The sequence below is a fragment of the Populus alba genome, chromosome 14 (assembly GCF_005239225.2).
Source record: "Populus alba chromosome 14, ASM523922v2, whole genome shotgun sequence".
Taxonomy (NCBI): Eukaryota; Viridiplantae; Streptophyta; class Magnoliopsida; order Malpighiales; family Salicaceae; genus Populus; species Populus alba.
In genome coordinates, this window is record NC_133297.1 from 14050493 (window position 1) to 14069412 (window position 18920).

At 33.9% G+C, this 18920-nt stretch overlaps 1 protein-coding gene across 4 annotated transcripts; it reads right to left on the bottom strand.

Annotated features, from left to right (window-relative positions):
- Positions 1–875: 875 nt before the first annotated feature.
- LOC118040677 (DNA topoisomerase 3-beta) lies at positions 876–14455 on the bottom strand. Of its 4 annotated transcripts, XM_035047681.2 has the most exons (15): positions 14357–14455; positions 14219–14275; positions 14008–14111; positions 13295–13388; positions 12493–12592; positions 11136–11379; positions 9898–10060; positions 9690–9809; positions 8354–8433; positions 7146–7424; positions 4645–4813; positions 3812–3940; positions 3459–3671; positions 2743–2922; positions 876–1660 (listed from the first exon to the last, which is right to left on the bottom strand). In XM_035047681.2, the coding sequence occupies exons 1-15, from the start codon at positions 14378–14380 to the stop codon at positions 1022–1024; spliced, it is 2595 nt and encodes an 864-aa protein (XP_034903572.1). In that variant the 5' UTR covers positions 14381–14455; the 3' UTR covers positions 876–1021. The 4 variants fall into 4 exon arrangements, with proteins under 4 accessions (XP_034903572.1, XP_034903578.1, XP_034903589.1 ...); XM_035047687.2 differs by lacking the exon at positions 14357–14455 and having other exon boundaries at positions 13295–13383; positions 14219–14250; XM_035047698.2 differs by lacking the exons at positions 14219–14275; positions 14357–14455 and having other exon boundaries at positions 12493–12578; positions 13295–13383.
- Positions 14456–18920: the final 4465 nt, after the last annotated feature.

The following is an 18920-nucleotide window of genomic DNA, read 5'->3' on the forward strand; positions in this document are numbered from 1 at the left end:
CTTTTGTCAGGTTTCGGAAATGAGGATTTGTTTGGTCACCGTTAGGAATATTCTGTGACGGAAGACTGGAGATGATCAGGACACGAGTCCAAGTGTCCAACGCCACTCTTATCTCTGCTTTCTATTGTTTCTTATGTTTATAAGGCCGCGTTTGGATGTCGGGAGTGGATAGGAATCTCCTATCTGTCCATTTGTGTTTTTTTTTATAGACCATCCTGCATACCGTGATAAAATTGGATTCGATTTGGTTTTTATAAAAAAAAATAATCAAATTAAAATTTAAAAAAAAAAAATCAGAAACCAAACCAAAACTGATTCGAACTAGCCGATTTATCGATTTCAATTCGGTTTGGTTTTTTAATAAAAAAAACCGATTCAAACCAGTATGACTCTAATTTTTTAGTTTTGCTTGGTTTTTTTGATTTGACTCGGTTTTTTTCAGTTCAGTTCGGTTTTAAACTTATAAAACCAATACCGAACCGATCAGTTTTTTCAAAATTTTAATCGATTTAATTAATTTTTTTTCACTATTTATTTATTTTTATTTTTTTATCAGTTTTCTCAGTTTTTTTACTTACCTCTAAATTCCTGCATTCATCCTTGGGTTGTTTAAATTAGTATAGAGAATTAAAACAGGAAGTCTCTTTTTTCACCGGAAATAATTTTTTATTAATTTGAGTTAAATAGAGAAAAATATTTTATTTTTTAGTGGGTGCTGAACTTTAATTTCCCCTACATTTTTCTTTAGACGAGTGTTTTAGGTGGCTTCACCTTCAGCTCCGCCCAGTGGCAACATCAGTACCACAGCATCTTTCACGACCCACTGAAGAAAAAGCGACAGTATACTGAGCTTGAAAAGATACGAAAAACAGCAGTAAATAAAAATAGTAAATACACTCATTCTCGTCAAGGTTCCAAACGCCGCAAGATCATAGCTTTATGCTCGTACAACAACATAACGTAGAAAACTCTGGATTCCATGTTACGAAGAAGAACAATATAATTATCCAGAAAAGCTCGTTTAGAAATCCCGAAAGCTCATCTTAGGGTCCATTTTTCCAAAACCCCGTCCCCTTCCTCTATAAGCACCTCTCCCCCTTGCCCTTGCCCACTTACCAGCTCGCTTGAAGAACGATTTTCCATGCTTCACCTCGACGAGAGAATGGAGCAGATCATCGCAAAGAATACAACCAACATGCAGGGTTGCTCCATCCTCCAAGGGCGTCGTATTCTTGTTGAAATCCACTTCTATGATTGTTGAGTCACATTCAGGACATCGTTCTCGAGTAGTGGAAATCCGGTGAGCACCTTGAGGGAGCAAGACAAGACAATTGCACATATTGCAGTAAAGTCTCCACTTGGGAGCACTTACAGGATCCAAAACAAGTGTCCCGTTGCATTCGGGGCAAGCACAAACCCCTTGAGCTATCAAAGAATGTCGACATGTAGGATGCGGACAGAGGAAGCATGGCATGCCTGCCCCCTTCCCCAACATCCCAGAACCACCGGTCTTAGAGGCACCAAAGAGAGCATCTATACCTTCAAAAGGAGGATTATTGTAGCAGAGAGGACAAAGAGGGAATGACTTGCCTTCTGGACCAGCCATGGCAAAGATCAACAGCTCAAAGTTGTCCAATGGGCATGTTAGTTCCTTGTACAGCTGCAAAAAAATAAAATTCAGCTAGTTATTAGGGAACAAAACAGTGATTTTAGACAAAGGATGACAGTAATGTCATCCTTACTGCACGTAAAAGCAAACACATCAGGCTTTGAGTGGCCAGAACCACAAACTCTGTCATAATTACTACTGGTTCACATCTTTGTGTTCCCGTCAGCAAAACATTATTTAGTTAAAATGATGGTTTAGCTAAAACTGATCTGACAAAAGATCTAAGAGAATAATGCTATGGAGTTTCAAATCTGATGATCAAGAGATACCTAGTCACAAAATCTAATAATCCCACTGTATGTTGAGCATTTTCACCAATGAGTTCCATATCATTGTGATTTGGACACGCTATAGTAATTCAACTAGTAGCACCTGCCCATTGATACAGACCCTTGGGGAATCCAAAGATAAAAAAAAATGCATTACTGTACGAGTGGATTTGGAGTTGTCCATGAATTGACAATTCCAGTTTTAACTTTGAGAGGTGGAAGTACACCATGATTGTTTTGTAGTGAATTCCTCAGGATGAATAGTTTATCTTCTCTCTCTTTTATTCTTCTACATTAGCAAGTTACAAACATTATATAATGTGTATACGAAGACAGTCAAATTAAATTCTTCACTTTAGCCTTTTATTCAGCACAAGATACCCAAAACAAATTGATGCTAACAGGTCAATCTAGAATTCCTCTATATACACTCCTCAATTTGTAATTCATTTCGGGAAATGCCTGCTTAATTCAAGACATTCTTATCAAACAAACAGGAGAAAACAGAAGAAAAACTAAATTGCATGGTGAAGTGGCACAAAAATGCTCATTTGTGCTCAGCGTAGTAGCAGAATGTTGAGACAAGCATCATGTCCATGAAGAAAACATGAAACTGTAGAATATCAGGCAATTTTATCCTAGACAAAAGATAGAAAGAAGCTACTGCATGATAATATGAAACTATAGCACAGCCTCCTCGGTTTCAAAACCTGAAACATACTGTAAAGTTCTTTCTATATTTCATTCATGCATTTTGGTATAAAATCGAGAGCATTGATAATTTTTTCTGGTAAAGTTAATTACCTTGATTGTTCCCTTCTGAGGAAGATAATAAACTTCCTCACATGTACCACAATATAAACGCGATGGCTGGCTAGAAATGTACTTCATGTACCTCAGGCATTTGCCACATTTGCTAAAAGCACGTCCTGAGTCGGCAAGTGGGGAGAACTGTGCTTCAAACAATGCATCCATGTTGTCAATCTGATCAAATAGAAAGCAAGCAAACTAGTAAGGAAGAAAAGTAATCATCACAATCTAAGTTCAACAACACTGACTACTGTAGCAGATTAATGGCGATTTACAGCCAAAGCAGACAAATGCAATGCACTATGCATCTTCATATATAGATTACTGAATATTTTTTAAAAAAATCCTGTCAAAATGATTGGCACAATGGTCGCCAAAAAAAGTCAAATAAATCAACAAGACTTCCCTGTCCAATTAAATAAGATGGGAAAATCCATGTAACTCTGGCATCACTTTCTCCATGGATAACACAATAATGTGATATGATGGCTATCCAGTCTACCTCACATTGCCTAAAATAGCATTTCTACTATTATCATTCTACAACTGACAAAAATGATATATTAATTTATAAAGGTTACCACAAAAGTTGACATGAGAGAGTGGGGAGGACAAAAGTTCAAAGCCTAACTCCACTTTGCATCAAGCAATGCTTTCAGCTATGAATGAAAGATGAAAAAGGGAAGGAAAAGAATGAATCAAATCATGACCTGCTTAACAAAGTAAATGAACTTCCGCTTGAATTGTTCTAGCACATGCTGAACAACACAAGAATGATCAGCCTCACCCTTGGCAACAAGGGTAATCTGCTGCTCAATAAAACCACGAATATCTGGTAAACAGAGATCTGGATCAATACATTGATAGCCTCTTATTAGTGTGATACCCAAAGCAGTTGGAACCAACTTTCTACCAGCTTGTACCTGCAATTTGAACAAAAGGGAATATCAGAATTGGGGAAAACAAGACAAAATAATAAGGAAGAAGGAAGAATTTATGTTTCTTTTAGAGCTTGTAAAAAATGAAAATCCACCTTTTTTAACAGGGATAAATAATAATGTACCTGAACATAGTTGCGCTCACAAATGTTGTTAATATGTACAGATATTGATGCATCTGTACCTATTCCATTCTTCTCCATCAGAGAAATCAGCTCACTTTCACTGAGATAATCTGGAGGAACAGTTTGCCCCTGCATATTTTATGAACTCATAAAGCACCGCCATAATACTGAAACATTTAAAGTAATATTGGTTTTACTGTTGTCACTTTGTTGCATTTTATAAATAGCACAATCCTTTCCTAAAGAGGCATGGAACAGATATAAACCTAGTCAACAAGCATTGATCCACCTTAAGCCAGAAATACTGTTCCCAGACCAAGTTTAAAATTTCTTTTTTGAACAAAATAAAACATTAACATTAAAAAATGTGCAGGCAGAAGATAAGGCATCATCCTACAGAATAAACAAAAGAACGAATACAAAAAAAGCAAAACTAGATCAACAATGTTCTCCAATCCCTTTGTATTATCTGGTAGAGAAAATCGACTAGATAGTCTCACAGCTGAGGCACCATAATGATGCTAAAAACACAAATTTATACCAAAGAAGTCAGAAGGATAAGTTTGTTTGGAAAATCATAGAATTGCACTTGTTCCAAATGCACCAAGTCATAGCACAGGCACATTTCCACAACATCTTATCGTCTTTTCATATCCAAAACCATCAGACTCAAAGAGAATCCCCTAAGATATATTTCCCTCCTTTAAAAAAAAATAAATAAATAAAAAAAAAACCAGAGAGAGGAAAATTGAGTCCCAGTTGGATGGGACAGTGTCTAATAAAATTCAGGCACTAAACAGAAGAAATTGCAAGCATGATAGTTCCAAGAATACCTCAAATAGCTCAACTTTAGAAACTTCAATTTTATCTCCTTTTGCAAACTGAGGAAGATTTTTCTCACTTACTGCCAACCATGGCATAATTGATGTAAATCCTTTGACTATAACATGCAGACCTATACAATGGAAGAACTCTCCACCAATTGAGAATTCTACCTTTTTCCTGAAATGAACATCATTTGTCTATGAACATACAATTAGATGAGAAACAGTACAGGGAGAAGAAAGAGAGTAAGATATATGTCAAGAAGAAAGAAAAATCAGAAAACTATCACAAATGCACTGAAAATGAATACAAGAAGAATAGTCATCCATGCATCATTGAGTGATAATAAGTACATGTTCTCGCAAAATAAAACTATGACAGAGGGAGAAAAAAACCAAATCAATGATAGCATTCTTAAACATTGTGACTTGATTGACCACCCAAGTACCACTGACAACAATTCAATCAACTTATTTTTTTGTAAGAGACACATTCAATAACAAGAATAGCAGTCTATTGATTTGGTAGCAACACATAAATGCAGTCATAAGTTTCTGTACATTGAGATGTCAAGTTTGGCTTTATACAGTTTTCTTAGTTGAAATTAAAGATCACTTTGGTTCGCATGAAGCATGGTTCCGACAATACTTGACTAAAAACCCAAGATAAAATGACACTTTTCCTTTTGATTTCTAGCTAATAACACAAATTATATTGCACTCAACATTATAATCTACTTACATAATCACTATACAGGATAGTCAATCCCCAATATGTACATTCAAAGTCTAAAGGTCTCCAAACTCCAAGAAAGCATGGAATGACATGGTTCATATTCGACATATGATATCAACATTAGTCTCACTCCATCCATAGCAGATAAAGCAAATAAGTTTGGCCTTAATGATGCTAAAGGATCAAGCCAAGCAGATGACTAGGATGTTTGGACTAAGCATGTAAAAAACATGAAAATACTTGAGCTGGGATCCAGATTTCCAACACGCCTATCACATGAGTTCCTATCCTATATGCCAAGCTATTGAGTAGAACTCACACACTTGCCAAGCAAAAAAAATACAATGAAGCCACATATGCCAAACTTTACACAATTCTGATCACATAAGCTTTTTAAAATTACATCACATGACATAAATCACTGGCCCTTAGGATGGCTCACAATGGTGGCCATTTGTATAGAAAGAGGCAACCCTCTTGTTTTGCTTTATTTTATTGTGAAACTCTTCTGTGTATGACTTCTAGATTGTTACGAAAAGAAGCAGAAGCACTGTTAAACCACAAAATAAGTTAAGATTTCCTCTCTAGCTTCACCGACACCCAATACACACAGCAGGCCATGCAACTTGACTATCATTTGCTCTGTTTGTCATCCTATGCAACTTTGTATTAGCATGGTATGCTCCAGCTAAGATATGCCAAGAATGCGATTGGTATATAGCATGCTATAGTCAAATCCTATCCATCCAGTGCTTGCTCTGGTAGAAAGTCCACCACAATGATAGAAGACGAACCTTCATCTCTAAGGATTATCTAGCTGGCTTTATTGTGATGGCATCAACTGTTTCAAATGTAAGAGCTTGGAAGTTTTAAGCGAAAATAATAACTTTAGGCTTAGAGTTTGGTCAGAGAAATAATATGCACCAAAGATGTGAGCAGTAACAAGAGTTTGTAAGTGCCATAGCATTCATAACCTGTTATAAGAGTAAGCAAAAAGACCAGCTAGCAAGCTATTGAGTCGAGCACAATGGCTAGGCCTAGCCTCATTGTCCTAAAAAGTGTTGCTCAAATTTGGATATTTTGATTTTCGAGTTGATTCAAAACAAGCTTTGAGCCAGGCCAAGACAAATTTGTTTGTTAGAATTCTTGACTAGTTGAATGCAGAGCAGGCATCACTCATTGCCCATCCAACCAGGGGCCATTCCTAGCAATGGCACATATATTGAAAACAATTGCTTCTGATACCAAATGAATATGGCTTCTTTTTTCTTTCCACCTCACAATGAAAGAACATAGTTTCTGAGAATTCCTTAACAAGTTGAGTTGCAGAGAGGTCATCCCCCATCCATCCATTAAGGCCAATCCTGACAATAGCACAGATGAGAAGCTACCATTTCTCCACTCATAAACATTTGGTTTTAAGGCAAAGCATGCTTTCAATATCATTCTCTCATCAAACCCAAAAATGCTAACAATTATGAGAATGACATGGTTTTCAGTTGACTTCAAACATCCATTGTGAGCAAGGTGAAAAGGCGATCTAAAATAAAAGCTTTGAACAGCATAATATCAGGGAAAAGCTTTGAAGTGAAAGGACATGGAATGCAAGAGAAAAGGTTTGCAAACATGTAGCAGCAAATCAAATGACAGTTAGAATATTAGAAGACCAGGTGTCATATAGGTTCATGACTGACTGCGGTGCAAAGACAAAAGCCAAGGGTAAGACAATAAAGATTAGACCATAAATACAAGAATAAAACTTCAAGACTTCTACCTCGTATACTTGCAGTCTGGAGATACAGTCCCCAGAAAATGTTGGCAGACATACTGATATAGTCTCCAAGAATCTCTTTCAAGCATATCCTCATTTGCTGACCGCATTGGAGTTATAGGAGGATGGTCACCTGCATCTTTTCCAGACTGAGGCTTATGATAACCACCAGAAAGCAGTCCCTGGACATAATCGCCCCACATTGGATTGTTTGCTAGTACACCAAGTGTGCCTTTAAAATCAAATGACAAAGGGTAGGCAGTGCTCTCTGTACGTGGATAACTAAAAGAGCAGCATAAAATTATAAGGGGTATTGAATTCCACAAAGACAGGGAAAAGTAATTAAACAAATGATTTGAATAATTAGAGGATCTAGCAACATGTATATATTTATGTATCTATTGTCAATCTTCAATTCATATAGGCCTCTAATTGTGAATATTATACATTATTCAATTCAAGAACATAGCTGATTTGGGAAGATAGACAGTAAATTCAACTATGACCTGTGCACAATTGTAAAATAACAGTTGTTCTATGCACAAACAGTACAAACTACATGAATTATATGCCAAACAGGGATAGGGGCTATAGAAGTATAATTCATGGACAAAGAAGTGCTTCAAAAAGATAGGTCCATATTACTGAATCAGAGGGCCTTAGGCTCTGAGAATATAAACTAACAAATCGGTTGCAAAGTTAATAACTCCACATTAACTCCCCTATTTATTGTTTAATCTCATAATTTTTTTCATGAGACATGATTTACATTAAGAAAAAGGCATATAGAATTTATTTAGCATTGCCCTTCTGCCCAGACTTCTCTAGGTGGGTCACTCACCCGAACAAACAAAGATTTAAATTAGCATATACTTTTGGACACCCAAACCTTAGGAAACTACATGTTTGGTCGTCATAGTTTTCAGCTTTAGAATCTACCATATACACCTGTAGGTTATATTATTAGTGCAATATACCATTTTTCTTATCCAGTTCCAGCACAATGAATCAAAAAGACAAATTTTGTCGCGAAGCTCAGATACTTCATATCTCAATAAATCAAACTCTAACAATAGTATTCAGCTAAGATTGGCTAATGATACAACAACATGACTATGAAAATAAGTAGAGAACTTATATTTGCTAGCCAAAACAAGTGCAACTAACCAAAGAACAAAGTAATTACATTGGGACAAGAAACTTAGGAAAACCTGATAAATCCCTGAATATATAGACGTTCAGCCAGCTGCATGGTCAGTTGAGGTCCGAAGCCTAATGCACTTGAAGCAATCTGAAAAGCACATTGATGTCTTAAGCACATGTTCAATCTATACAAAGAACTTGCAGAGTTAACTCTAAGATCAGATGGAGTAAATGACACTAGACAAATAGGGAACACTGATTGGTGAGAGTTCTGGCCATACAACCACAAGGAGATTTGAGTCTTGAGAGCAGCCATTTCATGTAAAAATGCTAGAGTAGGATACTCTAGATTTTCCTACCAAGTTGGACATAAATGGGAACAGAACCAGAGACTGATTTTTTAATTTACATTAGCCACAAACTTGTAGATGACACTAAGCAAATAGACACTGTATCACAAAAGATTTCCCCCAACCTTTTTGCATTAAAATTTTAATTACCCATCAAAATAACCATATCATAGTTCAGAATTAGCAGTTGCCAGCATTATCTTTCATGGGCATAATAATGTCAAAGGGTTACATCCAGAACTACCAAAAATATGATAATTATACTATAGAAGTATAGTTGTTACTTGCATGGATCTTAAAATATACTTGCATTCAACGCATGCAAGTAGTTTAACGAAGGTGTGCATTGAGTCAAAAAGTCTCTCCCACTTTACTTACTTTGGAACATAACAACTTTTCCAGTACCATCAAATATGAATAAAGCAAATGCTTTGAAGCAGGCAAATAAACCAAGTGTAAAAAATGTTTGTGACATTGGGCTGTCCTAGGGGGCTCTTCAACTTGAAAGCTGTTTGAGAACAGACAAATAGCCAGGTGTCTTTTTCCTTCTTTTATTTAGGAAAGATGTATAATAAGAAACACAATTGAAAAACTAACAAAAAGGAGAATGGGACTAGCAGGTATTCTTGTTTTGTCCATGCAAGTTTCCTACTGTTAAGTGTATATGCCTCATTAAAAATAGTCAGGAACTTCAAACATTAAGCTCCATGACACATTCAGGCTGCACTTGCGAGCCCATGACCCGAACCTAGTAGAGTTCAGCTCATGCTTGGAGAGTAAAGATACTGGAAAAGAAGTGGCAAATGCATAAGCCTAACCAAGCTAGCCCAAATACTTACAATAAGCAGCTTCTTTTCCCCCAATGCCTGAATTTTTTAACCTCTAAAAGGCTCACTGTGTTTAGACCAGATTCACCAAAAATTCACACCAGAAATGAGCAAAGATGCCAGATACAAAGTTGCAAATGAATAAGCTGAACCAAGCCACCAAACAAGCTATACCAGATAGCTTGCAAGTGGCAGGACTTTTTTCTCAGTCCCAAATTTTCTCTAACCTTTAGAAGGTTCACTGTGTTTAGACCAGGAGGACGGCCTTTGCTTTCCTGTTTCTCTGATATATCAGTTACTTCCAATATTCTATCCTGTAATACCAGCTTTTGAAACATCAAAGCAACCTGCAATATGTAAAAATATGATACAGCTTTTCTGTCAAGATAAAAGCTAAAACTGAGAAAATCTAGGTTAAGGAAAAGAAAGCCTCACATCCAAGTCAAATAACTTTTGACGTTCCCATTCTAGTTGAAGTTCATAGCCATCTACCATTACGTGAGGGCGCAAAGCCCAAAACTTTTCTGGCTTAAAAGTAGTAATTTGCAAATACCTCTGTACACAAAACCCAAGGGTAGGAGTTTGACACGGCCCATATCTGAAAGAAGAGGTGAGTAAGCATGATTAACTGATTCCTTGAGGTAAAAAATTGGAACAAGACGGAGTTCATGTCCATACACAAACATAATCTAAAGTTAAGTGAAGTGCATTTGCAATAAAAAAAGACCAGTCAGAAATCTGCAAAGCAAGCTAGACCCTTTGCCACCCCAACCAGGTGAGCAAAGAGGACAAAAAAAGAACATTAAAGACAGTGAAGAATGCAGTCAATAGATGAAAGAGAACAATAAACAGTTACTAAAGAGTGTAATTTCCTATGAAATCAATATAGTAAATTGATATATAACAAAATAAAGTGACTAAAGGGAAGGATATAAAACCCAGAATCCACTAGGCTACCCTTGAAATTCATAAAGGGCACTTCTTGCATCCATAAGAAATTAAGGCTCCTGAAATCCCCAAACACTGATAAAGCAGAGACAGCAGCGGTACCAGTAGCATGGCTTGTGTTTCTTCTGAAGAAAGAATGGTTCAATATTTTGCTTCATTCTCATTTATAAGTGGTTTAACTAAAAAATTATGTTGTTACATGTAGTACCAAAAACAAAGGAGGAAATAAAGGGGTAGGATGGATAGAGACACCTTGTGAATCAAGGCAAAACCAAGGCTCTTGAAATTTAATAGAATCAAACAAAGGTTTCATGCCTTGATTAGTGCTCAAACTTGTCCAGTTTCTTGGATTTCATCCTACTACTTTCAATATGGGTAATCAAGACCTTGAACTCTAGAACACAAAAATGTGGTCCTAAAATACCAAGGTAATTTGTAGTTTTGACTGTTGACCAAATTTTTAAAATATTGAACAAATTGGTGTCAACTTGGCTACCCATGCATGATCATAGCTACCCTCAAAAGGACCCTAAGCTTCGGCCCCAATATAGGAGATTCATCAAAATGATCTTTAATTTTCCCTAACCTTCTCTAAGTTCAGAGATTCTAGACTACGGAATAGAATTCCTATTGATGCATGGAACTAGAATGCATCAAGAAAACAAAGCATTACAATGCTAAAGACAGCTGCGTGATAAACTATAATAAGAGAAGAAAGAACCTACGAGATAACTCTGGAATCAAGATTGCCATATTTTCCCTGGAAATAACTAGTTTGAAATCGTGTGAATGCAACGCCAACTTTCAAATCTATCTCTTGCCGAGCATCCACAGCCAGTGCCTCATATTCGTTGGGTTCAACTAGGCAGTTCATGGCCTTCAAAATGTCTTTCTCAGTAACTGAAGAAAATCGTGCGCGATAAACCTTTCTTCTATCATCCTTTGCTTGAAAACCGGTACACTGAATAACTGTACAAACAATGAACTTTCACTTATTATGGCGGATAGATAGTGAAAAATTATAACTATTTTATACTTGTTTTATGTAGCTAACATAGTCGACTAAATTCCAACAAATTCTAATTTTGAGGTCAAATATTTGGAGAAAATTCTGACGGCCAATTTTGTGAAGAAAGCATGTGCATCCAAGCTCTTCGTAGTTGATACAATTAACATAAATTTTAGCAGGTGAAAAATTTATTAATAAACAAATGCAACATTTTTGTTAGTAAGTCCAGCAAATGGTAGCTCCAATGATTTTCCAGGACAAAAAAAGTGTGTAGGTAAGCTGAATTCTGATAGAATAAAATCTACTAATATGTTACCCAAACTTAAGACACATTATAACTCGCATACACTCATTTGCATGTGTGAAGATCAGCCTCCAATTATACATCATGTAGTCCATCTAAGTAGGCTTCCTTTCCATTTCTCAATTGCATATCTAAATAGCTATATTACATATAATGGTTCCCTCTTGGTGAGGACAGCAATGTATCTTTGTTTTTTAATCCATGACAGTAATGAATAGAACACCTGCCTGCGGTGGAAATCCAAAACTCAAGCTATGGGAGGCATGAAAAACAAGACTTTTTTGGTCTGCAAGAGTCCAACTACCATTTCAGATTTAATTAGGTTCTTCAAGTCTATTCATTGCAGATTTTCTATTTACCACATTAAATTCAAATCTCACTTTTGGCACAGTGAGTTCAAGTAGTATAATTGTTTGGGTTCTTCCATTAAGGTTTTAAACCAGTGGTTGTGATTCCCAGTTTTCTTGGTTATGATTTAGTGTTTTTAGGGTTTTTGATGGCGGTCTGTTGTAGTGGTCCAGATGATGGTTTCTCTTCTTCCTCCTCGACAAATAACCAGCTATGTATAATCAACTTTTGCACAATCAAGTCCACAAAGACACAAATATTTCGAGTCTTCCTCACTTCTCAAGGCTGATTAACCACTCTCGTTCAGACCCTCATTTTTTTATAAAGTATTAGAATTCAAATTTACTAGATTTCCATAAAAAAATCAAGTACTATATAACCATGAGAGTTGCATCAAAACATTCAAAAGCTATAAAGTTACCTTCAAAGCATATATTTTCTCCTTCACGATCACAGTCCAACCACAATACCAAATGACTGCAACCACGAGCTTCTTGACTTAAATGCCTACAAATATGAGCCTGCAACCATGAGCTTCTTGACTTAAATACCTACAAGCATTGAACCTTGGCACCTAGAAACAGCCAAATTATTCTCTGAAAAGAAGACTTAAACCGTCTACATAAAAAAATTATAAAAAATCACAGTCCACGATACTTGTGTTCTCAATAACTGTTGAGTTCTACATATATTTGTTTAAAAACAAAAAACTACTCTCTGAGTTGCAACTTGCAAGCAATATAAGAAAGCATTTATTGAAAGACATTATCATAATCACAACGGATATTGCATGAATTATAGGAGAAAGCAGTCAATGCACGTGTGAACAAGCACCTAATTGATACACTTGGGTGTGTTTGGCATTGCATTTTGGAAGCGCTTTTGAAAAAATTTAAATTTTTTTTTCTTTAAAGTAATATGTTTTTGATGTTTTCAGATCATTTTGATATATTGATGTCAAAAATAATTTTAAAAAAATAAAAATAAAAAACATTATTTTAATGTGTTTTGGAATGAAAATCACTTTGAAAAGCAACCGCTACCACACTACCAAACACACCCTAAGCATAACTTGATGGATATCACATCAAATTTTTACATGCAATGAAAATGTCACATGCACTGTGATTTGAGATCTTCGCACAGACCCATGGATGCAAGTATTATGATTGGCATTTAAACTCGTAAAGAAACTGCAAATAGATGACAAGAGCCAGCTTGACCTTTGGATTTGCTTCTGTCTTATGAATTGAAGCTTGAAAAAGATCAGCAGGATCAGTGGCAGCCCAGTCTTGATATTTTGCTGGAAAATCTACACTAAACTTGCATAAGAGGGGAAAGGGGGGGAACACAATAAGTAGTGTGAAATAAGCTATTGTGGCTAAGATAAGAAATACACTTACAGCTGAACCAAAACAAATTCCATTGAATGCTGATATGTATATAACATGCCATAGATAGCCAACACTCTACTTGTTCACTAAAAGGAACTGTCATTTAATTGCACATGTTCAATACACTTACGGGCATGGTATCTTCGTTTTTTACCAAACGCCAGAATCATAATCTATCACACGATGCAAACAAAATCCCACAATCCTATACTCACAGTGGCGCTCAGCTATGAATATTTATACCTTTTCAACCATTGCCCCTAAGAACTATAAGTAATGGACAATGTCCAGGAGAAATCCCTAGCTAAGGTAACAGCCAAACCCGGATAACACACCCTATTGATGAAGTTAAGAAAAAATGCATATCTCCAGCACCAAGACATGTCAATTTAACAAAAAAATGAAGCAACAAAATGTTAGAAAAACTAACCGAGTCATCCAACAAAAAGCAAACAGGGAACCCTATAACTTTCAACACTCATCACTTTACACATAAAGCCAAAACTAATGGATCAGCAGAGCAGGGAGAGAGAAAAAAGGACCTGAAAACATGTCCAGTGACTGAAGTGACTTTAAAGTGTGCAGGAAATCCATTAAACATTCCTTCAAATTCATGAACCTCGGTTGTGCCTTTCCTACTATGCATCTGCACCATGCGAATAAACTCGGAAAAAGGAAAAAAAAAAAAAAAGAAAGAAAGAAAGAAAGCTAGGGTTTGAGAATCAGAAAACAGAGGTAGAGAGTGTCTTTTACTTGGCCGCCGGAGATTGTAGAAGCAATAGATAGAGCGATGCTAGGTTTCTCTGCAATCTGTCATAAGCAATCATTTCGATAAGAGAGCTTCTTCTTCACTACAAAGTGAGAGATAGAGAGTAAAGTAGTGATGCTTACCATGAGCACTTTGGGAGGGGCCATTGTTTTCGAACTTGGAATCTCGATTGGTTTAGCAGAGGAAGGACTCTTTCCGCTTATATACGATCCAGTGACGGGAGGTGCTTGGTATTGAGGTCAGGTAGTTTTCGTTACTTTGGGTTGGACTTCTGGCGGCAAAACTTGTTTGAGCCCTTTTGCTTTCGTCATAGAATGGCCCAAAACTAATTTTGAATTTTGCAAACAGGTCCAATGCTTAGAGACCAAGAGGCCTTGGCCCATCTTCTATCTATCTATAGATGAATATTCATAAGAAAATCTGACAAAATAGCAGAAAATGTTCTTATATAATAATTCAAAATTAGCTTGTCACCCGCGCTGCGCTATGGGTTTACAATTAATTTCTAACATCATAGAAGAATATGCTAATGACATTGATATATTTTTAGATATCATAATTTTTTAAAAGTAAACACAAAGATATTGTTGGTGTTTAATAAAATAAATTATAAAATATATATTAATCAATAAACCAATAAAGTATTATTTATATTAATTAAATATTAAAATGAAATGCTAGTTTTTCTTCTTAAAAAAAGAAAATGCTTATGCAAATATTTAACCTTGACTTTTCTTTTTAATTTAAACTATTTTTATTTTATATTAGAGATTGTGTGTTTTTTTTCAGTGACAAATTATTTTAATTTTCATAAGTACATTATGTAAACACGTTTTATTTATATAAAGTATCAAAGAAAAAAATAAGTATAAGTTATAACAATATTTTTTAAATATTATAAATTAAAAAAAAATAACTATTATTTAAAAAATTAAGCTCAAAATTTAAAAGAGAGAGAGAGCATTGATAAAAATTTGCATAAAAAATCAATGCAAAATGATATATATATATATATATATATATATAAGAGGGTAATAATTAAAATTAAAACTAAAAAAAAAAGTCAGGTATTAGGACTTAGGTGGTATCAGTCTAGGTGGTTGTTTGGTAGTGTGGTTGCGGGTGAGGTCCACCCGCAACCACACTACCAGGTGTTTGGTTAAAGGAAAAAAAAATGTGGTTGCTGATAGGACCCACTAATTTTGGTGGTTGGACCGCAGGTTGTGAGAAGCACCAAAATGCTGCTTCTCATGCTGACAAGTTATTGTCAACAATGGAGCATGGCTCCACTATGCACTGTTCACGTTTCCAGGTTTTTTTTTTTTTTTTGAAAAACCATGAAAATGAGTTTAAATTTTTTTATTGTTTTTTTTTAAATTATAATGACGTAGCATTTGTGAAATTTGATCGCAATTCCAATTATGTTATTGCCGGGTCCGGACCCAGTTAAAAAAAATTTAGTTTTTATTTTTATTTTTATTTTAATTGTGTTCTATTCAAAAAATTAAAAGGAAATCACTTGATGACGTAATAAAAGATTCAGTTTTTGTTGTTGCGCACTTAAGAAACCACGAAAAATATAGTCCTTGTTGAATAGATTTCGTATGTGATGACATTGCACATAGTGTAATATAATAATAAAAAATATTTGATATCAATATTATTTATTTCATGATGTAATAACAGTAGTTAAATTTACAATATTTAAATTAAAATCATTAATATTAATATATATATTTTTTAATTATTTTATAACCTCAATTTGAAAAGCATTTTTTTTTTAACCAAACACATTAAACTACTTTTTCTTCGACCTTAATTTCAACCACAGTTTTAACCAAACACCTATTTTTTCAAACCAACATCAACTAAAAGTACTTTTTATAAAACAATTTTTTTCAAACCACAACCACAAAAGCTACCGCAATACCAAACACACCCTAGGTATGCTCTCTTGAGGCATGCAAGGGCCTAGATGGAGTGTTGGTTGCTCAAGTTTTTTTTTTCCTCAAAGCGAAATGTAATACAACGTTTTATCTATATTTCTCAGTCACTTTAAAAAATCTAACTCTGAGTTTTGAGGTCCTAAAATCCTAATTCTCAACATTTTTTACAAGAAATTTTAAATACACTAGATATACAATTTATTTATAAAAAAATATAAAGGAAAAGATTGAAAGATTAATTACAATAACTTCTTTAAAGAATTATAAAGTTAAAAAAATAATTTTAAAAAATAACTACTATTTTTAAAAAAGTTAAACTACATCATTTTAAAAATAAAAGAGAGAGCATTGATTAAAATTTAAATAAAAACAAATTGTGCAAATTAAAAAATATAGGGAAGTATTAATTATTATTTTTAAAAAATAATCAAAATTTAAAGAAATATAAAAGATGATAGGTGTTGTTAGGCTTGAAAAACCCGTGCACTGTGCTAATTCAAGAGGTCACACGTGTCTAACTAATTCCTTTTTTTATTATTATTATTATTAATGGAGTGGATGATGTTTGTTTTCTCTAATCTATGAAAAAATCATCCATTATGACAGACAACTTTTTATCCTTTATATTTTTTTTCTAGTAATCTTTGGTGATAAGAAATTCTAGGTCCAAGTTTTAGAACCCTAAAAACCTATTTTTGTTACTTCTTTTTACCTAAAAATCTAAAAACACCTTAAAAACCTTTACGAACTCATTTTCAATCACAAACCAACCTCTAATCTCCATCAAACTTTTCTCAACATACCCAACTCATTGACACCAAGATTTTAGGGACTTTCTCTCTCTTCATTTAAATTTAGGGGATTGAAATTTATAGCAAATGAAATGTTAAAATTTAAAGGGACCATATAATAGATAAACTGAAAAACTAATGAGCAAATTGCAATTTTCCTTGCCAATATAAAATGGGACTTGTTTTGTTTTTTAATTTTAATTTTTGACTACCGAAGAATTTTTATTTAATAAATTTGATCTTCAATTCAATCTCATAAAATCTCTTAATATTTTGTGTTGGTGAGAAAATACAAATATAAATAAATATTGACCTATAAAACCACGATAAAATAATTTGGGAGGATTAAGTTGTATTTAAAAAGTTTAAGGATTAAAATGTAAAAAAAATATCAAGGTTAAAAATTCTCTAAAACACTTTGTATGCATGAGAAAATACAAATATAAAGAAATCTCAACCTATTAACTTATTTATTTATTTATTTAAATATGAACAATGATCACCAGCCCACACGTTTTAATATATGTAATAATTTTCTATTAACTTATTTATTTATTTGCTTAAAAAATTTAGACTATAAATCAAGTAAAAAAAAATGTTAAAGATTTTTTGAAGAAAATATTTTAGGGGTGTTGATAAGGAAATCATAACATCAAGATAAGAGATAAATGATGAATTTATAGTGGAGAAATGATATATTTTTCTCTAATGGTTAACCAAGATTACCTTTGTTTTTGGAGCTGGTCAAATGTTTTTTTAAATAATTTTTTGATTATTTTACGTGTTAATATAAAAATAAAATTTTTTAAAAATATTTTATTATATTTTAGAGTAAAATGTTCTTTTAAAAGTTACCGCCATCACAATACAAAACACCACCTAAGTCTCCAGCAAAAACATTTTTCAATTAATTCCCCATTTATTAGCAGTTGCTTAAATAAATTTGTTGCATTATTTTCAATTGATCAAGGCTAATTTTGAACAAGTTTACACGTCAAATAATATTAAATCTTTTTTTTTTTGAATTTTCAAGCAACTTTAAACATGCAACTTCATATTAACTTGGTGCATCCAGAGTAATAAATCTTCCTGAGTGTTGATGATTAATTATTTGAATAATTTATTTTTGAAAAACATAAACGATGAGCGAAAGGCAACAACCTCCCAGCAACCAAAAAGCGAAAAGGTCAACATGTGATATAAAACAAATAGATGGCAGCCTCGAGGGACTCCACTCACTTATTATATGCTTTCCTTTTCTTTATATTATCGTTTGTTTGATGGTATGGAAGAGGTGACTTTAGGATTATATTAATATTCACAACTAATTAAGAACAAAAAAGTATATATTAACAGCAAAAGCTGGGAGGGTTGCCGGCTATATGCTTCCATGTAACGATCATCTCTTTTGTATTTAACCCCACAGAATATTCACATGCATTAGGGCATCCTGCTTTTTTTTTTTTTTTTATTATTAATATGAATGTTGGGGTCATGATATAAAATTTATAGTAATTTTAAAATTTATAAAACTCAAACGGTTAATTTCTATGAAACAACTTAGTATCTAAGTCAGTTAAGTTATGTCCTTTAATATTAAGATAATATTTAAAAAATTTAACAATAATTATTTTAAAAAGTTTTTTCACTCAGTAATATATTAAAATAATATTTTTTTTATTTTTAAAATATTACTTTTAATATTAGTATGTTAAAATGATATAAAAATACTGAAAAAAAATTAATTTAAAATAAAAAAAATAATTTTTTAAAAAATATCTATCTCTTTAGCATATGGAATTTTTTATTCAAGTGGACAGTTCTACACAATCCATGTCGCTTCCTCTTTGGTTTTACTAGGCTCAAACCCCGAGACACAAGAGTAATGAGTTGCCATCGGGCCTTGCTTTGCGCATTCCGAGAGGCCAGAGCAAAAAGTCTCCCGCCCA